Consider the following 25000-nt stretch of genomic DNA (forward strand, 5'->3'; position numbering starts at 1 on the left):
TAAACGGAACCTATAGCCTTTAAGTTTCAAAGAGGGCAAAGTTGAAAGACGACAATTCACTGCTGGAGACCTCGGATAAAAACATTATAGGCCTTGACAACCTGTTGTACCTCATGACAGATAACCCTAATGGGTCAAAATATACTAGGATGATTTGTATCATAGTATGGTAGGTATGGTATTCTTTATGCTGCCTTCTTACTGATATAGTTTTAAAATGACCTCAATGTACACTGATGTCTACGATATAAAGTATTCATTACATATCATGACTGATTAGACTACTTGGAACAGCCTACTTCTAGGCTACTTTGAGCTGTAGCACCAGATACTTGACAGGTACAGACCTATTAGGCCACTACCACAGACTCTCTTGCTGCTTGTGGTTATGAAAATACTCTTCCAATATTGTAAAGACTGAATTGATCCATGTCATGCTATCTGAGATCCCTATAAACAATACACCTCTGCAAGCTTGTGCAGAATGGACAACCATCCACCAATTGATACCATTGAGGTGACTGTCACAGATGTCAGCGTATTGCCTACTAACTACCTGTTATAGCTAGTGTTTGTAATGCACGGCTTTGCGTGTCCTCGATGCCGGGAGAGTGTAGCCTACTGTTGCTATCATGTGGGCTGCTCGATAGCGTTCACGCAATTACATTATCCAACCGCCAAACAAATCGGTGAAACAAACAAACAAATATACAATTAAATCCGAGTCATGTGAACGATGCAGCGATTTCGGGTTGTTTTTTTGTGACTCAGCAACTGCCTAGCTCGCTAATAAATCATGAAACAACAGGCAGTGTCCAGTGCGTTATAGTGACATGGTGCTTTCCCATACATGTTCCATGACTACCTGACCACTGTCCGGTTATCGGTTAACATTCTTTCATTCACATATCCATGCATTCACTTGTTCATTCATTCATTTGATCGCGCGTTTGTTTCGTGGCTTTCCGGTGGCGCGCGGCCATCGCTGTGTGTGCCCACTGACAGATGCTATTCGAGAGAGTAACACAGTCTACACTAGTAGGTAGGCTACAAACTCAACCGTCGAGATATTACATTTGACAGACGCCCACTTAGCATGCACAATTGAGGGGGGTCTCTGTTTACCTTAGAAGAGGGGGCTCGCTTGCTTTGCGTTGCTGTCCTGTCCCGGTGTCTTGTTGCTTTGCCCTGGTTGGCGCTGCTGCGCGGCTGGACACTATCAAATCTCCGATTCTCTCGCAGACACGCTTACGCATAGCATCGGATCGGATTTGAATCAGATGGGAGGGGTAGCGTCTCTCTCTCTCTCTCTCTCTCCCTCCCTCTCTCTCTCTCGCACACATGCACAGTAGCCTACACACGCACACACGCATACACACGCATGTAATGCAGCGGGGTAGCCTAAATTGTGAGAAAGCTGTTAGATGATTTTTAAGTATGCGCTCCTCTTGATTTTCAAGGTTATCTGATTATCTAAGCTTTTTTGTCATTAGCATTCATCCTGCATTGTATGACTAACAGGCTGTTATGCGTTTCGCACAGTTACACCAATACAAATACACTGTGTATTGTGACTATTGTTTTTGTTTTATTGTTATTGAGGTCCATGACCTTTACGGAAGTGGTAGATTAATTAAGAGGCTGCAACACCTACGACTATACAGTATATGAATCACAGTGAAACTTCATTACCACGTGATCAAACAATAGGCTATGTCTTTCAGCGAAAAGTCCAGACTCAAGTGTGGACTGTAAGTGGGTATGCCCCATGGAAAATTCCTACTGTAAGACACTTAATCTATGTTTCAACTACAGCCCGACGCCTAAGAAAGAACGCAGGGGACTTCCTGGTAATTTTGTTAGACGCTTTTCAACTTTCCCATTATAATTAAATACGAGGCTGTAACAGAGATTCGTTTTTATGGGCCTTCCCCTGTGCGCGTATAGACATATCGAGTTTATTTCTCATCACCGGTTTTGCATGATAAGTGTTAAACTTATACAATCTGTACCAATATACCCAAAATGCACAATTAGGGAAAAATCCATGTTTTGCCTGAAACTTTGTATCCATTGAGTCTTCGTTTTGTTATTTTATATTACCCCGTTAATCAGGGCAATATTGTCATCTTCAGTCGGTTGACCACACAGGGACAAATGGTCTGCTTCAGATCGGCTTTACCGTGCGGCCCGTTGCTGCCCCCCAATGGAAGCGCAACCAAACCATTATACTGTATGCAATCTATGTATCGACCACATTTTGTGGATAACCGATGTGTATTTTGCTGTGACTGGAAATGTGTTTAACTAAACAACGTTAAATCTGTCTTACGGCTTGTTCGGACCATTTGTTTACTGTAGAGTTGTCTTCAAGGTCACACGCAACTCTTTGAGTTTTAGCAGAAAAAGTACAAAACTCGTCCAATCCAGTTTGTATCTGATGGTGACTGTAATGAACAGCTTTTTAAGTATTTATACATTTTTATCCATGGTAGACTCGGGCTAATCCATTCGTAGGCTATCTCACCAGTCTCCTCTCCTGGTAAGAATCGACACTGTGAATCACTGCAGAGCTTTGCAATTCCGGCGGGGACGCGCAATGCGGGTTCCCGCAGAGACAGACAAGACAGCGGCGGTTATCTGTGCTTGACAGTCTTCCTGGGGGCGAACGTCAGACGCCCACCACACGCGCGCGCGCGCACACACACACACACACATACACACACCATAGTGAACAGAGAGAGAGAGAGGTGTGTGTGTGGGGGGGGGGGGCATAGTGACCACACATACATATACATACTCACATACTGTATTACAGAGAGATGTGAAATGCCTGTCATCACTAAGAGGGCAATGTATATATGCGTAGGAGTGTGTATGCTGTCCTTCTGTATGAAAACAGAGTTTCCTGCACAAAGATGTCACAATACCATTAAAATAATAGGCTTTGGCATCACTTCCTAAAGCTATTGAAATAGCAGCATGGCCAGTTGCCATGAGAACATCTCTGTCAGAAAAATGCACTTATGATCTTACCAGAGGAAAAACAGAAACCATGTGATGTGGTGAAGAATGAAAATGTCTGTATGCCAATGCATTATTCATTTCAATTTAATCTGCATTACACCAATTGAAATGTCCAAAGGCTAGAATCAGAACACTAGTTTTAGTGACAAGGGAAAGTTCACTTTGAAACATTGTGCAGACCCCAGTTTGCAAGAAGGAAATCCATCTAGTTGTGTGTGTGTGAGTGTGTGTGTGTGTGTGGGGGGAGAGGGGGGGGGGATCCTGCTTGCATCAGGATACAAATATAAATGATGCATACAATATTTTATGATTCATACAAAATTGCTAGTGATTAAAATTCAGTGTGCCATTATTAAAACCGCTGGTTAAAATAGCTTCATTGTTACAGGGCAGCAGAAGCTGCTATTAAAAGGTTGCTATTAAAAGGACAAGCGATACTCAACTCAACTCTGTCAGTCAGTCAGTGTTTGTATTTGTTTATTTTTTGGGCAAATAGGATAGTGCACAATAGTACACAAATATGTATAATACTGTTTATGTTTATGCTTATGTTAGAAATTGTTTATGCTCTTTGCAAGATATTTATGTCCTGTTTTATTTAATATATTCTGCATAACACTTCATAGTGGCACACTCTGATCCACTAGCAGAGATATTCTGCTAGTGGATCAGGTGAAAAGGCTGTAGCACCATTTCCACATTATTGCACATTATCACTCTCGACTACCTCCAGTCCACCCTACCAGTACGAGGGTGAAGACATCAAGCAGGCAGAACAGAGCAAGGGTGTCAATAGACCTCTGAAGTTTGCCTACAAAAAGGATCCAAAGCTGCCATCTTTGACCATATAAGGAGATCCGGGAGTTAATTGAAGCTATCTGCCTATGGCAAGTTGCATAGTAAGTTATCTCTGGGGTAGCAGCAAAGATCAAATTGTGCCGTCTTCACCTACCGAAGATCACAGCATCCACTAGACGGCAGTGGACAAAACTGTGTAGTAAAAAACTAACGGCATTTCCAATGTCATCATCCCCGCGAGAGTTTAACAGGTGCGATAATTGAAAATCCCCATGTTATTTTCCCATAGTAAATATCTCAAGATACCGGATCTCCTTATTTGGGCAAAGATGGTGGCTATTTTGTAGGCGAACTTCAGAGGTCGTAGTGGTGCCTTGTGGAAAATGTAAGCCTCTTCAGTGGAACAGGTATGGGTCTTCAATAAAAAAAGAATGTAATGTCCGCGACAGCTCAATGGTGTTTTTTGCCCACAACGGCACCTTCCAGGCAGCACAGCCTAAAGGCACCACCTTTACCCTATTCCTAACCTTGACCGCCTCAACCCTCATCCTACCCCTAAACTGAGGGGAGTAGTGCCTTGAAGGCAGCGCTGCCTGGAAGGCACCATTGAGGGCAAATAATACCAAAGACCGTCTGCGACACTGCTATTTGCAATTAGCAGTGTTGTGGACATTATATTCTTTTTATTGAAGCTACTCTCCATTTGTTCAGCACCTGTTTTTGAACAGGTATGGGTCTTACCTGCACTGGAAGCAGTGGCAATGTAGTGACTAGGGAACTTAGCTACAGTAGCATGCAGTCGCCACATAAAGCCATGAGTTTGATTCCTGGCTGCCACCGTTGTGTCCTTGAGCACTGAACCCTGAGTTGCTCCAGGGAGGCTGGCTTTGGATTCAAGCGTCAGCTAAACGCAAAAAAAACAAAACAAAACAAAAAAAAAACAAGAAAAGCACTCCGAGAGTGCAGACCTCCGCCAAGCGAAAACATGACTACTTCCTAGATTCAGATGGTGATATTGATCACTTCCAAAATGTAATTGTTTCTTCACGTAATTGTTGGGTCATTTCAGACCTTCCCTGAAAATATCGTCGAAACCCACCCATGACTTTTTGAGTTATCTTGCAAACAAACAAACAAACAAACAAAGACAGACAGACAGACAGACAGACAAACAAACCCAGATGAAAACAATCTCCTCGGCAGAGGTGAAAAAAACAGGAGAAGGTTATGTGGCTATGCTGCCAGGGTCCATTCTGAAAACCATCTGTGGCGGCTGTGAAACAGTAAGTGGTCTCTGTAGCAGGCTCAGATATTAACCTCCCCCAGTGCCTGCGATAACGGTTATAATAATGTTTTCTTTTTAAAGCAGAAACACCATCGTTGAGACGGAAAACAAACTCTAAAGATGAAAAATACGTATTTCTTTCTTTTTCAAAGGAAAAAAACAACAGCTTTTAAACAGAAACCAACCACCCCCCCCCCCCCCCCCCCCAAACAAAATGACTTGTTTGCCCTTAGGTTGTGCACTTCTATAGCCTGTCACCTTCACTTGATGTGAATGTCTGGTTTATTAAATGCCTCGAGGCTGGTGACAAGCCCCACTCAGGACTCTTGTTAGTGTCTGAAAGCCTCTTTTTAGAGGTTGACGTCTATTCTCCCCGTAATGTTTGTATGTCCCCCTTCAAACAGAGTATTTGTGGAGTATATTACAAGAACCTTCTGGAACCTATTTTGTGGAGTGTGAGAAAAATGAAGAACCTCTTTTTTTGGCATATGCCGGTTGTTGGAGAGTCGTTCCTGAACTATGAGAACAATGAGGAACCTTTTCATGGCATATACAGGTTGACGGAGTGTCATTCTTGAATTATGAGAACCATGAACCATTTTATGACATAATTATGCAGGTTGATGGAGTGTCACTCCTGAACTATGAGAACCACAAGGAACATTTTCATGGCATATTCAGGTTGATAAGAGTCTCATTCCAGAACCGTGAGAACCACAGGGAACCTTTTTATGCCGTATGCAGGTTGATGGAGTGTCATTCCTGAACTATGAGAACTATAAAGAACCTTTTCATGGCATATTCAACCACAAGGAACCTTTTTATGGCATATGTAGGTCAATGGAGTGCCATTCCTGGATGCTCTGCTGTTGCGCAACTCAGAACCGAGGTGTGAAAGGTCGTGACCCGTCAGATCTGATCATGACTGACTGGACCACGGCGTCTCTCGTCTTGTCTGGCCTCTACTCCACCTCTGTCCTTTCACATGTCTCTTTCATCCCCTCATGACACCTGTCAAGGCTCACCTCACTTCATCTCGTCTTATCTCGCTCTCTCTTTCTCTCGCTGCTTCTGTCTCTCTCTCGCTCTCTCTCTCTCTCTCTCACACACACACACACACACACACACACACACAAATGTACACATTTCATCTCACTCTGTCTTCCCCCCTCCCTCTCTTTCTCTATTTCTCATACACACACACACACACACACAAATGTACACATTTCATCTCACTCTGTCTTCCCCCCCTCCCTCTCTTTCTCTATTTCTCATACACACACACACACACACACACACACTCGCTCTCACTGGTCCACTCTCTCTCCCTCTCTCTCTCAGTCCACTCTCACACACACACACACACACACACACACACACACACACACACACTCACACACACTCTCACACACAAACACACACACACACACACACACACACACACACACACACACACACACACACACACACACACACACACACACACACACACACACACACACACCTTGTCCAACCCTTTTAACTTCAAACCATTTCCCAAAATACAGCGTGGCTGGGCTGGGCTGGGCTGGGAGTGGGAGATGAGATGAGGGGGGCGGACGGCGTGGTACGCTGGGCTATTCTTATGCCCCGTGCCTCTCTGTTCTCCCTGCTCTCCCTGCTCTCCCTGCTCCAGCAGAGCCTAATGCTACGTGACAGCCCAGTGTGCTTGAGTGTGGCCGGCGGTCAGACCACTGGACTGCACACACACTCGCCCACTCACACTGGAACACCCAAATGTGTGTGTGTGCGAGTGTGTGTGTGTGCGTGTGCGTGTGCGTGTGCGTGTGCGTGTGCGTGTGCGTGTGCGTGCGTGTGTGTGTGTGTGTGTGTGTAAGCTAGAGACAAGGATAAGAAGAAAGGGGAAAAAAGAGATAGAGCTAATGGGGCCCTATGTGTGTGTGTGTGTCTCTCTCTCTCTCTCTCTCTCTCTCTCTCTCTCTCTCCCTCTCTCTCTCTCTGTTACAAGTGTAAACACCATATACTGTAGGGGTCACCTAAGGGGAGACAGCATTGTGTGTGCTTGCATCTCCCTTTAAAAAATAAAAGCAAAAAAAAATAAATAAATAAACCGCCAAAAAAACATTTGATTGGCGGTTGGCGTCTCCGGGCACTCCAGCGGGAGTCTCATCCGAGGTGTTGGACAGGACCCGCAGCCATCAAGTGATTTGGTGGGGTGAGTTGGAGAGGGTGATTTGGGGCTATGGCTCTCTCTCTCTCTCTCTCTCTTTCTTCTCTCTCTCTCTCTCTTGTCTGCACTTCTCTAGCCTCTCTCTCTGACTCTTCTCTCTCTCCCTCTGCCTGACTCTTTTTTCTCTCAATATCTATCTCTCTCTCCCCTTCTTCCTGACTTTCTTCTCTCTTTCACTCTCTCTCTCTCTCTCTCTCTCTTGTGTGCACTTCTCTAGCCTCTCTCTCTCTCTCTTTCTTCTCTCTCTCCCTTTCTCTCTGACTCTTCTCTCTCTCCCTCTGCCTGACTCTTTTTTCTCTCAATATCTATCTCTCTCTCTCCCCTTCTTCCTGACTTTCTTCTCTCTTTCACTCTCTCTCTCTCTCTCTCTCTCTTGTGTGCACTTCTCTAGCCTCTCTCTCTCTCTCTCTCTCTCTCTCTTCTCTCTCTCCCTTTCTCTCTGACTCTTCTCTCTCTCCCTCTGCCTGACTCTTTTTTCTCTCAATATCTATCTCTCTCTCTCCCCTTCTTCCTGACTTTCTTCTCTCTTTCACTCTCTCTATCTCTTTTTCTCCCTCTCCCTGACTCTCTCCCCCTCTCCCTCTATCTTCTCTCTCTCTATCTTCTTCCCTCTTTCTCCTCTCTGTCTGCATGTGTAAGCTGTGGAGGGGTTCAGGGTGCCTCAACGCTATGCACCTGCAGATAAGAAACTGGGCATGAGCAAGAGGAAGATTTTAGGGAGGTTTCGACCGAAGGTCATGCTGACTTGTTTTGCTCTACTCTGCTTTTCTTTAATAAAAGAACCTTCTTGTGTCGGTGAGCTCAGAGACTGCTTTGGAGAGGGGAGACTTCTCCTCTCTGGTCACTCTCTCCTCTCGGCCGGGAGTCGTTGCTAAAACCTATGCTACTTGTTTGTGGTTCTTGTGTCTTAATATTGGGAAGATTTTCCTGACATTCTTTCTCTCTCTCTCTCTCTCTCTCTCTCTCTCTCCCTCTATCTTCTCTCTCTTCTTTCATCTGTTGGGCTCAGTGGAGAGAGGAGTAGACAGGCTGAGCTGCTATAGTTTGGAGCTGCGCCCATAGGCTGAAGACTGTGGTTCAAGGGTCAACAACTGTTTGGTCACGAGGCAGCGATGAGGCTGAGTTGTTTGGGCTACAAGCAAAAGTGACACACACACACACACACACACACACACACACACAGGGTGCCTCTCATTTGGTCTTTTATACACCCTCCCTTCCTTCCTCGATCCTCCTCCTCACTGATTTAGATAAAGAATGATGGGGCGGCAACAATGAGATAGTCTATCCAGTGTTAGTTATAGATCAGTGGGAACGCCCCTCGAGGATCGAGGAGAGATGTTGAGAGGCACCCACAGAAAGAGAGAGAGAGGTAAAGGGAGTGAGGTCGAGACAGAGACGCATTTTCCCCAATACTGTTCAAAGCAGGATATTTGTACTATTCGAAATTAGAGAAGGATATTTGTTTACTATTCTCAGACAAAATTTCAAATGTCAAAACTCTGATAAAGTGGCCAACCTACTAGGAGAAAGATTGACTGCTCTGTTGGCTGCAAAATACGGCATGAAGGACAAACTGAGACAAACTCTGTGTGTGTGTGCGTGTGAGAGTATGTACACATCATTTGCCGCAATATCATTGCACAAATTGTTGTGTCTTTTTTGGGGGGGCTTTGGTAGCACTGTACCTACAGTCATGCTAATAAAGCAATCTGGATTCAATTCATATTCATATAGATAGATATACTATACCTATTTCAAAATGACTGCACATTACAAGTTTATTCTGAATAATCCACAATATTCATGTAGATCTCATGATGGATTTTTGTTACAATATACTATTGACTATACGGTTCTATTAAAATGTCTCAGGGGGCCTTACATGTCTGATATTGTGAAGATATTTCTTATGCCACATTAAATTCATTGAGGAGACACTTATGATGTTCTTCCTACTCCACAGAACCTCAGTCAAGGGGTTAGTGAAAATGGACGCCGCAAGCTATGCATAATAATAAGTCATGGCTCTCCAACCCATATCCTGTCATTAAAACTGTATTACTGTACCTGGGGACGTTAACACCTGGGCACATAACCAGGTATCAAGCTAACGATTTAACTGGGAACCGGTGATGGAAGAAGCCTTTGGCAGGAAGAAGTTAAAGTGTGCAGAACTAGCAAGCATGCACAGGACCAGTGGTCGTGTGGAGATACTGTAGGTGCTTGAGTAAAGTGGCCAGATGTCCGAGACCAAAAACGGGGACATTTCCAGTTTGACTATCAATCTGATTGTTTTATCTTCAAAAAACGGGGAAATAGGTCGTTTTTCTGTATTTTCCCGGGTATCTGTTTGTGACGTGTCCCAGCCTATTAAAGGAATACGCCACCCAAAAATGAAATTAAGCTAGTCTCGGTCACCCCCAGAGTTAGAACAGTGAAAAAAACCCGGTTAAAATCCGTCCGGGCATTCTCCTGCTTTGGGAGCAGCGATGTTAGCTTTAGCTTAGAACAGTTGCTGTAGTTGAAGGGTGTCAGTGAGCACGTCCTCCAAAAAGTGACCGAGACGTCTACATTTTTTTCTAAATATATCTTGGGAGCCGTGTGTTCAAAACGAGTACAAATCATAATGCAAAATCGAACGAGACTATTACCTGGGCAGATCTTTACTTGGAACTATTTTCAGCCTCATCGCCGACGAAGCACCGCTAGCTAGGCGCAAAGTTCTCACGTAGCACCACTTGTGAAGTTCCAGTCGAATCTAGTTGGGAGTTTACAAGACTGCTACGTGAGAACTTTGCGCCTAGCTAGCGGTGCTTCGTCGGCGATGAGGCTGAAAATAGTTCCAAGTAAAGATCTGCCCAGGTAATAGTCTCCTTCGATTTTGCATTATGATTTGTACTCGTTTTGAACACACGGCTCCCAAAATATATTTAGAAAAAAATGTAGACGTCTCGGTCACTTTTTTGGAGGACGTGCTCACTGACACCCTTCATCTACAGCAACTGTTCTAAGCTAAAGCTAACATCGCTGCTCCCAAAGCAGGAGAATGCCCGGACGGATTTTAACCGTTTTTTTTTCACTGTTCTAACTCTGGGGGTGACCGAGACTAGCTTAATTTCATTTTTGGGTGGCGTATTCCTTTAAGATTGTGGATGGGGGTGGGGGTGGCGAAAAGCCGATGGAGGGGGAGATGCCTACCTGAAAATCCCAGTCACATGTTCGCGAAGGCGACTCTGTTCAGGATGCTGTTGATCATAACGTCTGCTTTGTTGATGATGTTGTTGCTGCTATGATTCATTTCCTAGTTACTGGCAGCACATATCGTTAGCACATTGTATGCATTGTTGTTGGATGTCACATCACATCCTGTTTTGTAATTTTCAGATAGGATGCTTGGTTGATAACTTTGTACAATGCTGTAGCAGGAATTCACCATCTTTTATGTGTGAACTAATGAGGAGAAATAATCGTATCTGGTCATTGTAACAGTGGCAAAACCACATACTGTATCTAATAGCAGCCTTACACTCTTGCACAGGACTATATAGTTTCTGTGTTTGTCTGATATATCTATATCTATCTATATTTATCTATCTATACAGAATGCCTATGGAGGAGAGGGAGTTGAGGAGGAGGTAGGGAAGAAAAGAAGCAATCTTCAGTCATCTTGTGAAGAAGTCCTTTCATAACACGCTGAGTAAACACTACCATAAGGTCTCTCACCCACTAATGCTATTTTACTCTCTATGCTATCCATCTGACTCTTTGTATGTTCTACGGCATATGGAATGGATTGGTCCGCACACTGGGTAGGCTCCAAAAATACACTTTATTAACTATATAAAAAGGCAACGTCTCGATCCGCAGTGGGATCTTCCTCATGCCATGTTCTACGGCATAACCATTCAGATGCAGTGAGCAAAATATCCATGTAACACTGTGCATACATTTAGCAGTTGGTTAATATGTGACAAGCAAAATATATCAGTGAGATATAACTGAATGATCCTAAACGGGCGTGTTAACGTAATTAATTTTAAATGTAGAGTAGTCATTCAGCTGGTGCTTTTATTCAAAGTGATGGAAAAAGTGCTCTGTATCTTTTTTTCTTATGAGCTGTGTTTCTGTTCTGTTCTGTTCTGTTCTGTTCTGTTCTGTTCTGTTCTGTTCTGTTCTGTTCTATTCTATTCTATTCTATTCTATTCTATTCCATTCTATTCCAACTATTCTATTCTGTTCTGTTCTGTTCTGTTCTGTTCTGTTCTGTTCTGTTCTATTCTATTCTATTCTATTCTATTCTATTCTATTCCATTCTATTCCAACTATTCTATTCTGTTCTGTTCTGTTCTGTTCTGTTCTGTTCTGTTCTGTTCTGTTCTGTTCTATTCTATTCTATTCTATTCCATTCTATTCCAACTATTCTATTCTGTTCTGTTCTGTTCTGTTCTGTTCTGTTCTGTTCTGTTCTGTTCTATTCCATTCTATTCCAACTATTCTATTCTGTTCGGTTCTGTTCTGTTCTGTTCTGTTCTGTTCTGTTCTGTTCTGTTCTGTTCTGTTCTGTTCTATTCTATTCTATTCTATTCTATTCCATTCTATTCCAACTATTCTATTCTGTTCTGTTCTGTTCTGTTCTGTTCTGTTCTGTTCTGTTCTATTCCATTCTATTCCAACTATTCTATTCTGTTCGGTTCTGTTCTGTTCTGTTCTGTTCTATTTCCACGGTGTGTTCTCTCTGAGGGAGGGCTGGAGGGCTGAGCTGTTATGGAAGCAGCAGTCACAGGAGGAGGGAGATGGCAGTGCTGTGTTTGCATGTCAGTACATGAGGATGGCTCATATCTGAAATCCTGCCTGTGTGTGACGGGCAAAGCATAGCCTTAAAGGATCAGTGTGTTCTGTGTGCGCTTGTGTGTGTGTGTGTGTGTGTGTGTGTGTGTGTGTGTGTGTGTGTCTCCACTCAAATTGTACCTTTCTCTGCACATGCATGTTTCTCGGAGCGTATGGATTTGTTCATTTGTGTTTCCACCTCTGAGTGTGGCTCTGTGTGTGTGTGAGAGAGAGAGAGAGAGAGAAAGAGAGAGCGTGTGAGAGAGAGAGAGAGAGAATGACATTTCACGCACAATTGAAGCTGCCTCCTTCTCTCTCTCCTCCCCCTCCACCTCCACCTCCTACATGCCCTTCTATTCCATTCTGTTCTATTTTATTCTATTCTATTCTATTCAGTTCTGTTCTATTCTATTGCGTTCTGTTCTGTTCTATTCTATTCCGTTGTCTTCTATTCTATTCCGTTGTCTTCTATTCCATTCCGTTCTGTCGATACCATGGCATCAATCTCCCAATCATTAAGTGCTAGTCGTCTTTCATTATTATCGCTCAATCATCATCATAGGTCCCTCAGTCAGTCCCAATGAGGCCATAATGTACTGCACCCTGTGTGTGTGCGAATGTGTGTGTGTGTGTGTGTGTGTGTGTGTGTGTGTGTGCGTGCGTATGTGTGTGCAAGCTCACTCGTTAAGTGTTACAGCTCCATAAATACCACTGCTGATTGGGCATGAGATGTGTCTCATCGGTCATGCTGGAGATGGTGGTTACCGTGGCGAGGGAAATAATCGTGAAGATGAAGACGAAGAGTGTCATGGTGACGATGATGATGGTTGTGCTCATGCTTGTAAGGACATTCTTAATAAATTGAAGATTTATTTTTGTGTCTGGTAGGATGCATGGCTACAGTGAGAGCACCATACATAAGTACTGAGGATAGGAAATGAAATGTCTCTTACTGGTCATATGTGAGCTGACAACTTGTGATCGGATCACCCAAGAGGCATTCTAAAACCAAATGCAACCAGGCCCAGTGATTAACATAGGGTGCCTCTCAACTTCTCTCCTCGATCCTCGATGCTCGATCCTCCAGGCTCTTTCCCACTGATCTATAGCTAACACTGGATAGACTGTCCCGTTGTTGCCGCCCCACCATTCTTTAAGTAGATCAGTGAGGACGAAAACCGAGGAAGGAAGGGAGTATGTATAAAACACTAAATGAGAGGCACCCATCGTAAAGGGAATGATGATGATGATGGAGATCATGATGATGGTGGTGGTGGTAGTGACGGTCATAGTAAGTCAGGATATTTTGAATGCTGTTGTGAAAGATTTCTGTTACCATCTAATAATAATAATAATATAAGGTTATATATGCTGATTATAATACACCTTAATACGTCTCGATAGCAGTGGAAAGCTTTCTTAGGAGCGTAATCAAAAAGAAGGATGAGCTTAGTGAAGGAGGGGGTGTAGAGAAAAAAAAGAAGAAAGGTAAAGAAAGGAAAGAGTGATGAATAAATAAAAGAGAGACGGGAAGAAGGCTAAAGACATTAAAAGGAGAAGAACAGAAAGAAAAGAAAAGAAAAGAAAAGAAAAGAAAAACGTGGTGTTCTTAACCTTGATGTTTCAAAAGGAGTCTGAAAAGAGCCATAGACCAGGCTGCAAGTACGACCACGTGTTGAGAACACTGTATCAAAGAACCCACTACGTAAATGTGGAGGAGGTGAAGTCAATCTCTCTCCCTCCCTCCCTCCCTCTCTCCCTCCCCCTCTCTCTCTCTCTGTTCCCCCTCTTTCCCTCCCCTCTCTCTCTCATGCATGGTCCATGCTTACCTCCTCTATGGTGCTATTACTGTTGTTGTCGATCCCTGTGGCTTCTCAAGAGGCATTCAGGGATGTCAGTCAGTTCAGCAGCCACAGCACCAGCTAGTGCTCCTGAATGTGAAGAGGATTGTACTGAACCAGAGAGAAAGAGAGAGCAGAGAGAGAGAGAGAGAGAGAGAGAGAGAGAGCAGAAAAAAGCAGAGAGAGAGCAAGCAAAGCAGAGAGAGAGAGGGGAGAGAGAGAGGAATGAAGAGAGAGAGAGCAGAAAAACAGACAGAGAGAGAGCAAAGCAGAGAAAGAGAGAGAGAGGGGAGAGAAGAGCAGAGAAAGAGAGAGGGAGAGAGAGAGTGAATGAAGGGCGTAGGGTAATAAATGAGTAAGAAGGGAGAGAGAGAAAGGGGGGAGAGGGTGAGGAAGGTGAAGGAGATTAAAAAGTAAAGAAGATAAGAAGAGGAGAAAAGAAGAGAGGAGGAACCAGAGAGCAAGGAAGAGGGGGAATACAGATGAGAGGAAGGAGGAGAGGAGAAGAGGAAAAAGAGGAGAAGAAGAAGGACAGGAGAAGAGGGAGGAAAGGGGAAGAGGGGAGGAGAGGAGAGCAGGAAGGAAGGAGAAGAGGGAGGAGAGGAGAAGAGGAAAGAGGGGAGGAAAAGAAGGACAGGAGAAGAGGGAGGAGAGGAGAGCAGGAAGGAAGGAGAAGAGGGAGGAGAGGAGAAGAGGAAAGAGGGGAGGAGAAGAAGGAGAGGAGAGCAGGAAGGAAGGAGAGGGTTTGTGGAGTGTGACGTCTGGTACTTAGCTAGGTGACCTCTTTCTGTCCGTGGCTACGATTTTCACAGCCACTGAGTGTGCTGAACGCAAAGAGGCTGAGAGCCACAGCCTGCAGAGAGGGGGGGGGGGGTTGAGAGAGAGAGAGAGAGAGAGAGAGAGAGAGAGAGAGAGAGAGAGAGAGATGTGTGAGAGAGAGTGGGGTGAGGCTTATACAACCATGCACACGTGCTTACGTTTGAGCATCCACAGGATCACCAGAACATGCACTGGTATGCATGCATACAGAAATGCACTCACACACACACACACACACACACACATCAACAAAGGCATGCACATATACACATGAGACAGGCAGATAGAAACACACACACACACACACACACACACACATCAACAAAGGCATGCACATATACACATGAGACAGGCAGATAGAAAGACACAGAAATACACACGCATGCACGCACGCACGCACGCACGCACGCACGCACGCACGCACGCACGCACGCACGCACGCACGCACGCACGCACACACACACACACACACACACACACACACACACACACACACACACACACACACACACACACACACACACACACACACACACACACACACACAGCCCCCACACACAGAGGGCTTTCACATCTGCTGACTGAAGAGTTCCCCCCGTTCGGACAATGTCAGCAGGATCTGCAGAGTGGATGGGAATTTGGTAATAGTCCTCCTGGCTCAACAGAGCATTGCTGGCAATTTATGCATTCGTCAATAACTACACAGCCAACCTGTTTCAAAGCAACAGTAAGAATCGGAGTGGATATTGAGATGCTCATCTGGAGAAGGATAAGGACAAGTGCTAGTATTCACATACATTTGGAGCTGAAAACTGATCTGTAATCAGAAATATGGACATCATTTATTGAGTGTTGGCATTTTTTAATGTACATGACTAGGTCAGTATGTTGGACTATATTGCACTGGAGTAGATTAATATCGATACAGCTAGATCAGCAGTATGTGTTGTGTAGTGTGTGCATATGCCGTGTGTGTGTGTGTGTGTGTGTGTGTGTGTGGCTCTCAACAAATGCATGCACTACTGCCATCTTATCTGGACAGTCAGTAAAAAAAAGGCACAGACATACAAACACAAACACACACACACACACACACACACACCCACATACACACACACACACACACACACACACCCACGCACACACACACACACACACACACACACACACACACATTTCTCAGCCGTGCATGTGAGGAGGCTGCTGTGCTGGGTGATGTAATTGCTTCCCCAGCATGCCGAGCGGTAAAGATGAATGGAGGGCCGCAGGCCGGATACGATTGGTGGACTCCTTCATGAATGAACAGGGGCGAGTCGCTCCGCCAAGCCGCCAGCCAGTGGGGACCCGGCTCACATCGCTATTCAAATCAGAAGCCTCCCCTGGCTCTCCTTCATGAGATCAGCCTCTGGAGGAGCAGGAGGAAGGTAACACACACACACACACACACACACACACACACACACACAGGCACTGTGACACACACACACACACACACACACAGGCACTGTGACAATGCTTGATTTAGTGTCTCACCTAACAGAGGAATTGCAGAAGTCAAGTCAAGAAATAATACACTTGGGTGTTATAATGCGGTTCAGCCAGATCTGCAATTTCATTTCACATAAACATTTCAGATGTTCATAATGCAATAAACATTTCTCACATGTGATCCCCCCCCCCCCCCCCCCCAACATTACTCATAGAACTTGGCAAAAGATAAGAAAAGTGAAATGGCAGTGGATGTTGTTTTTCTTCTCAGAGAGTTTTCTTTAGACTTGCCACCCTCCCACGTTCACCAGCTGTGGGAGGCAGACCAAGTTCATTAGGCTGCGATTTAATTACAATCTCACATCCATAGTTATATGCGTGTTACAGCTTACTTCCTCTGGCCCAGGCGAGGGTAATTAACTGAATAAATCTAAGGTATTATTTTAGAACATATTTTAATATCTATTATAAATTACATTCGAGGAGCTTTACTCATGGTCGTAAAACATGGATTTAACGCATGTAGTAGTAATTCACGAGCACCAGCCACTGCGACGCGATGCGTTAAGATGGGAAATTAATCTGAAGCATTAGTTTACTAAACATCGCCCACTTATTACAGTCGATAATTAGGGCAGGTGGCAAAACTGTCAAATGAAGACGAATGTGACATCGGTGCATAGGGGACGACAAGTTATAGTCGACCATCCATCATACCATATGAGTCTCCAATCAGTTGTGACTTCCTCACGAATTGTTTTGATTTCAACGGTGCTGGTAACAGTTTCAACAGACAGACAGTCTGGGGGGAGAAAGACAGACAGACAGACAGACAGACAGTAAGAGACAGATTATGAATTAGACTGTGTGACACAATAACTATCCAAGGCGCTCATGGTCACCAACCGTTACAATTTTAGGGCTGTTCCTTGGTTTATTACAGAGAAACGCGCTGCTGTTTGCATCCGTTTCATTATTAATATTCCAACCACCGCACCTCTGATTCACAGACTCGATCATGACTATAGTGAAGACTTTTGACGTCAGAGGGGAAAATCGTCGGTAGGTCCAATGGGGGGGAAGTACCAGGCAAGGCACTGCCATCGGGCTGCCAACATTATTAGCAATGCTAACCAAGAAGGGGCGCGATTTTCGCAAGGACTCTGCACAAGGATTATAACATAATTTGTAGAATTTTATAGCGGCGTGGCACACTCGGAGGAGGACAGGACTGCTGTGAACTGGTAATTTCACGTTTTCGTTCTCTGTCTTCCTTGTTTGCGGCTGTGTCTGTTTCTTCACATCTAGTAGTCGAGGACTGCGCTTTGGGGGGAGACGGCCACTGCAGCGCAATGACTGAGGTATTGTTTGGCGATGTATGCTCTGGGTATTCTTATACGTTAGTGTTTGTTGACTGCATTAATCTCTTTCAAATGTATCAAAATGACCCTTCAGCAATAGTTTTATGTCGGTTTTTAGGATTATTTGCCCGTGAGTTATCGACGTTAAGGGAGTCCTTAGGAGTCAACGTCGGGGTGTTTTAGACAAGCGAAGCTACCAGGGAATTTGTGAATGAAACGGTGGCGCGCAGAGTTAAAATTAGCTCTTTGATTTCTGGCTGCGTATGTGGCGTCAGGCATAGGCATATGCTTACTGCCTCTTAAGACACGCACGGCGTTTTCATAAGACGCCCCATATTAAGGTGGCGTGTATTATTTTTAGACCGTTTCTAAAAATAGACACATAGTGATGGGCTCACGTTCAAGAAAACGGGTCGCCCTCGTCCCAACACGGGAAAAAATGCGCAGAGATGTTTTATAGTGACATTGAGAAGAAGTTGGATGATTTGTTGCGGTTTGATATATTGTGTGAGTTTTTAAAGTATTTTGTCGCAAGGTAACAGTGTAGAATGACCTATGGACTAAGGGAATGTCTTCATGCATCGTGATCACTGGCGTCCGTTGTACTTTCCTTGTGTTATGTACAGAATGCGTGAGGACATGTGAATCTTGAACGCGTAATAATGCATTATAATTGTTTGTTGTTCAGTGAAGACAGGGAGACATGGCTTTCTGGGACTAGGCTAGTCCGACTGGGTTTAAGGAATCTTCGAGGTCTCGTTGTACAAGAAACCTATTTTGTGCAGCAGTGTAATTCCAGCTGTTTCCTTCCTCTTTGACACACGTTTCTCTCTCCCTTCCATTCCCCCTGCTCCTCCTGTTCCCTCCCTCCCCTCCTTTCCCTCCTCTCCCCCTTTCTCCAACAGCTATGATTCACTCTTTTGCTGCAGCAATGAGCAACGAACTCCAGAACACCTCCTCCTTGAATGCCGCGGGCACGTTGAATTTCCCGGACGTGCAGAACTCGTCGCCGGTGCAGACCCAGGACCTCCGTCCGTTAGCCGTCAGCCCCTGGGACATCGCTCTGTGCGTGACCGGCACCCTTATCTCCTGCGAGAACGCGATTGTCATCGCCATCCTTTTCTACACGCCCACGCTACGGGCTCCCATGTTCATCTTGATCGGGAGTCTGGCCTTCGCGGACCTGGTGGCGGGTCTGGGGCTCATCCTGAACTTCATCTTCGTCTACATCCTCAACTCGGAGGTGGTGACGCTCTTCTCGGTGGGGCTGCTCATCGCCGCCTTCTCCGCCTCCGTGCTCAACATCCTGGCGATCACGGTGGACCGGTACCTCTCGCTGTACAACGCGCTCACCTACCACACGGAGCGCACCGTCACGTTCACCTACGTCATGGTGGCGGTCATCTGGCTGGTGTGCATCCTGCTGGGGATGCTGCCGGCGCTCGGCTGGAACTGCTTGCGCAACGAGGCCAGCTGCAGCGTGTGCCGCCCGGTCACCAAGAACAACGCGGTGGTGCTCGCCGTGACGTTCCTGCTCGTCTTCGCGCTCATGATGCAGCTCTACCTGCAGATCTGCAAGATCGCCTTCCGCCACGCGCAACAGATCGCCGTGCAGAACCAGTTCATGGCCATCTCGACCACCAAAGGCGTGTGCACGCTCTCGGCCATCCTGTGCACGTTCGCCATGTGTTGGCTGCCCTTCGCCATGTACTCCATCGTGGCAGACTCGAGCTACCCAATCATATACACTTACGCCACCGTCTTGCCCGCCACGTGCAATTCGGTGATCAACCCCATCATTTACGCCTTTAGGAATCCCGACATCCAGAAATCGCTGTGGCTCGCGTGCTGCGGCTGTTTCCCCACCAACCTCTCGCTGCGACCAAGGACATCAAGTGACGTATAGACTGGAGGGGGAGGGGGGCACTTTTTTTCGTTTGCTACGATGTTTATATTAGCACTCTAGTATCCGTATCACTGGGGTATTGTCTGCATCGGGGGTGTGACGAGTTTGTTAGGAGGGGAAAAAAAGAAAACAAAATAGAAAAAATCTGGAAATGTACAATGAGACATCTACGCCTTTGGTCGACACTTTTTCACGTCGCTGGTGACGACGTGTCGTGGGTCCCGGCTACAGAAACTGCGTGTGCAATCCCACGCTGAACAGTTTTTTTTTTGTTGTTTGTTTGTTTTGGTTTTGCACAAACGACTAGAGGTGTGGTTCATTGTAATAGCACTTCATATTCGGTAGCACTTCTCACAGTCGGAGACAGGAGGGGAAATCGGCTTCCTCTTCGATGGAATGAGGCAGTTTAGCCAGAATATCGACCTGCACGGTTACATGGACGAGGTTGATAGGCAGGGAAGCGACCAAATTCAGTTGAGTCTCGTCAGCTATGAACACAGGGCATACAAGCGGTCAAATTGTGTTTTTCTATAGCAAAACTTGATACTGCTGTTGCTACCAATCAATATTTGGGTTAAGTGACATTATGCCCACCATAGGCTAGGCTATTTGAGAAATCCATTACTGTGTGAATGAAAGTTAAGCAAGTGTTCGCTTCTGAAGACGCGTGTCTCAACTGACATTCCAAGCTATGACGCTGTCCATTTCACTTCGGATTCAATCTGGCCGAAAAGACGTTACACATACAGAGCCTGGCAAATCATGCTACTCATAATCATTTTTCTTTCTTTCTTTCTTTCTTTTTAATGAATTTCAAAGTTTAATGTGAAACGCCACTCATGGATTCGCTAAAGCACAACGACACGGAGGATCAGGTTTTCAGACGCGGTGCCAAAGAAGTTTCAGCACCACGGAGAGCTACCCAAGAGCCGAGGCCCCGATGCCCATGCAAAGCTGCTGTTGAAACACCAGGCGCGCGCTGTTCGTTTAATTATGCAGGAGGAAGAGGTGAGGAGGAGAGAACGAACGCACTCCGGAGAGCGGAAGTGTGCACTCTTTCTCGGGTAAAACGTTGACAATCCAGGTTTTTAACACCCTTTGTAATGTATTCAAGCATATCATGCCTGCTCCTGTTTGTCTCAACGCGAGCTGATCCTATTGCTTTCTGGCATAGAAATGCTTTCTTCAAAGCGCCAAGCAGTCGTGGGCACGAATCACCGTGTATGACCATAGTTGCGCCATTCAACATTGCCTTTGCATTAGTGCATGTTACGCGTCATTGACAGACTATAGAATATGTCTGCTTGAGGTATGGATCCAGATTGATCACGATCACATAGGCCTGCAAAACATCAAGCCAACAGACTTTTGAGTGTCTTGGCCAATGAGCTACCGTTTTTTTTTTTCGGTCAACACCTTCCTATAGCCACGTATGGAGACGTCTGCCCTTCGGTGAACTGAGCATTCAACTCCAATACTAAACCATAAGCCTAGACTGTTTTCGTTAGAGATAGCAGTAAGTAGTGCAACTAACAAAATATAAATGTCGGCCATAGTACAGCAATGCTATATGGAGTTAACCTTTACTTTTCTTTTTTTCTGTGTCTATTCCCCAGAAGCAATCTCGTTTACGCTGTTCATGCTTGAGAGCAGAGCGTCGCTGCCACGGGGCAGCTAGACACAGAGGTTAATGAGGATTACCTCGGCAAATGATTTCATGCGAAATGAGACGCTATCCGAGTCGCTTTAATTCGACCCGCGGTAACATGTTTTCCACAGCGAGGCTTAAGTCAATGTTGTTGCTAGAGGGCAGCTTCTCTTGGATTGCTGAAACTAAATTGGAAAACGACATAAATAGCATAAGCATGCTGAAAATGAGAAGAAAAGTGGTATGCGCTGACGTCCAGGTGTAATGACCTATATGCCTGTATACATAGGTAACCATTATCTTTATTTGGAGAGGCGGCTTACCACTTGTTATGGTTAACTAGTGTCTGTAGTCTTTGTGCGAAAATAGGTCAATTAACAAACTATCACTGTTTTTTTTAAATTCACCTCTACCGTAAGGACATTGCAAATCCATTCAAAAACAAGGTGATATACACATTAAAATGTAAAACAAAGAAAAAAAAACTTGACTTAATATGACCCAGAGGTCACACAACTGATGTACAACGTAGGATGTCATAGTTTTTATACTATACGTTTGTAACGTGATGTTTTTTTTAATTGTTATATTTTTTTGTGGAGGGGAAACGGCGTTGTCTTATTTTGACGTGCGATATACTCTATACATATCGCCGTGTACACTGTATTCCGGCCTTATCTCGTTTCCTCGCAATAACGTTTCGGTGTGTACAGTTTATTATGTAAAAGAGAGAAAAAAAATCAACCAAACCTCTTGACAGTAGGCTATTGAAAAACTGTGTTGACGTGAGATCAATTTTCATATCTTCTTGTCCACAGAATAAGAGAAACAATGGCAGAGGCCATTGTGTACTGGTATCTATACTAGTTACTGTATATTCCAGTAACCTGGTAAAGTCTCACACGCTGGGCCACCTTATCAGTTTTGCTGTATATTTCACTGATGTAAAAACAATTCTGATGGATTAACCTGGGGGAATCTCTTCCTTCACACATGTGTGTTGAGAAGCCCTTTGGAAGTGTGTGTATGTGTGTGTGTGTGTGTGTGTGTGTGTGTGTGAGAGTGAGAGAGAGAGAGAGAGAGAGAGAGAGAGTGAGGGAGAGAAAGAGAGGGAAAAAACAGAGAGAGAGACATCTGTTTATACATCATTCAGTTCTGCCTGGAAAAGTGAGACGTGTGAATTGACATACACTGTGCCCCTTATTTTCCCTCTCTCTCTCAACTAGATCCATTCAGTTCAATAGCAGTCTCATGGCAAGAGGCTCAACCTTCCCAGTGCCAAGCTGAACCTCCTACTATTGTAACGCCACAAACCTACCACAGAGAGAAATGCTGTACATTCAGTCCTGTCATGGGGGTCCCCTCTCCCTGTGCTTATTTTGTATTATGCAAGGCTGTATGAAAACATCTATTTTTATAAGCAACATCTGAGCATGGGTTATATGACATGGTAACTGTGCGTGTAATATCTGTGTTCTTAATGGTGGTTGGAGATTCTTGAGGGGGGAACATCAACAAACAACAACAAAAAAAAAAAAAACAAGGTGTCTGGCAATGATGAAAGTGCCATATTTTTTAACTTATCAGTGTCTTACGTTTTTCTGTAATGTATTTTTCTTTTCTTTTCTTTTTGCGTTTTGGTGGTGTATACGGAGATTTGTAGTGAACATCATCACATTGAAGCTTGAGTTCACATGATTTTCAAAAAAACAAAGACAAGGGAGCTATTGGGTTGGTAGGACTTCACCAGATAGGTGAATAAGGCTGATAGATAGGTGGAGAGCCTTACGAAACCGGTGGGAGACTTTCAATCTGGTGCCCTGATATTGGACCAGGAAGAAGCTGTGTCTGTCTCTCTCTCTCTCTCTCTCTCTCTCTCTCTCAGCATATCAGAGTGGGAGAGGTTACAGATGGCACAGGTCGGCTCGGGCGGGAGACGTCACAGATGCCCACCTGAGGCCTCACTCTGGCCCGCGGTGGCACACGCCCACCTGTTGGCATCGCCAGCATCTCGGCATGGGGAAAACCTTTAGGCAGAGATGGAAAGACCCGGCTTCAAAAAAGTACCGGAAAAAGTCCTCCCACAAGTGTGTTCCAGCCATTAAAGTAACAAACCGCTGATTCTTATTGGCTCGAATCTCTTCAGCCGGTTAGAGGAGCTCATTTCTGTGAAATCACCTGTTCTAGGCGCACAGGTAGAACCGATTTTCTCATCTCTATGGGTGCCTCTCATCATGCCTCCTCGATCCTCGATGCTCGATCCTCGAGGGGCGTTCCCACTGATCTATAACTAACACTGGATAGACTATCCCATTGTTTCCCCCCCATCATTCTTTATGTAGATCAGTGAGGATCGAGGCATCGAGGAGCGAGGGAGGACGTATAAACGCTGCATGAGACGCACCCTATGTGTAGGCATCACCACCGATAGTACAAGCCTGGTAGAGACACAGAGGGCATATCGCTTCTTCTGTCTAAATGGCTGTTCTGTGATCAGTTGCTATGATTGCGGTGATGTGAAATGTTTGCTTGTGAAAATAGTGATAATGATAAGGAGGATCCTAACCTGCAAATCTGGAAAAGATTTTCTGCTTAGGGAATTGCAGTGGTAGCATATTGCTTGTTGCTGTCGTGTGGGAAGAGAGAGAAAGAGAGAGAGAGAGAGAGAGAGAGAGAGAGAGAAGGCGGTGATGACTAAACGAGGGTAAAGAGGGGAGAGAAACTCTTTCAGCGACTGACATGACGTCACTGGCTAAACAAAAACGGGTCATCTCAAAGTCAGTTTCTTGGCACCTCTCTCCACCACTCTGATCTAAAGCTGGCTCTTCTAAAAATACTGTCTCCCTGTAAAGCGAGGCAAGAGGCAAGACATGTTTCAAATATATCTGGAGTACTTGAAATTCCTTTTCTGGTCCATTAAACCAGGTCCAGGCCACAGTTATGACGACCGCAGTGGAGGGTACAAGTTGGATCCTGGGATGGTGGCTATGACCTTGGCCTAGTAAAAGGGACAGGCGCCTATATGAAAATGTGACGTGTCTTTGGGCCGTGTCTTTCCTCACCTTTTGTTGGAGTTTTCAGAAAACGGTTTATTGGGAATTTACCCTGGCAGAATCACTCTTAGGCCTTTTGTTTGGTCGGTTACCGTAGTAGAATGGCTTTCTAAATTCCATTGGACAGTAGATTCTGTGGATTGTTTGGATTGTCACAGGGCAATAGTGGCAGACTTCTGGTAATTTAACTCTTAGAAATGATTGGTCTATGGCGGCACAAGATGCAGGGGGACCTTTTTTCCTAGGAACTGTGGAAAAAAACACAGTTCCTTACCAATTATAGAGCTAAACTCTCCTGCTGATTGTATCTATTGTCTGTAGTTGTAATCTCCAATGGTTGCTACACTTAAGAGGAGTCAGAAATATCGAAGTTTGTTGGTCACCCTGAGTTTAAAGATTGTGTTGAATCACACGTCCTTATTTGAGGTATGTATGGGGAAGGGAATGTATGGTTCATAAAACTGTGATGTAGATACACACATGTTGGTGTGCTTTCATTGATTTATTTGTTGTTATTTGTTTCCGTTTGTTTTTATTGTGAATTCAAATCTGATGACAATGCACTTTATGAGAGGAAACATGATACACATTGCACTGTACGTGTCGAATGTACTCCTTGATGAAAATTATTTATTTTTATTACTGTAAATATAAAATGGAAGAAAAAAAAGAAGACGAAAAAAAATACTTTATGAAATAAAATATGAAAAAAAA

General features: G+C 44.7%; 2 protein-coding genes across 2 annotated transcripts in view; one reads left to right on the forward strand and one right to left on the reverse strand.

The window, feature by feature from the left end:
* si:dkey-172j4.3 (diacylglycerol kinase eta) overlaps positions 1–1236 on the reverse strand; it is a 108773-nt gene extending 107537 nt beyond the window's left edge. Inside the window, exon 1 of the mRNA XM_062515696.1 lies at positions 1126–1236. The gene's annotated coding sequence lies outside the window, so the exon portion shown is untranslated. The remainder of the gene's footprint in view (positions 1–1125) is intronic.
* Positions 1237–18586: 17350 nt separating this feature from the next.
* On the forward strand, positions 18587–19596 carry gpr185b (G protein-coupled receptor 185 b). The gene has a single exon (XM_062517026.1). It carries the CDS (start codon positions 18587–18589, stop codon positions 19583–19585), a length of 999 nt encoding a protein of 332 aa, XP_062373010.1. The 3' UTR covers positions 19586–19596.
* Positions 19597–25000: the final 5404 nt, after the last annotated feature.

Source organism: Sardina pilchardus, chromosome 16, assembly GCF_963854185.1.
Source record: "Sardina pilchardus chromosome 16, fSarPil1.1, whole genome shotgun sequence".
Classification (NCBI taxonomy): domain Eukaryota; kingdom Metazoa; phylum Chordata; class Actinopteri; order Clupeiformes; family Clupeidae; genus Sardina; species Sardina pilchardus.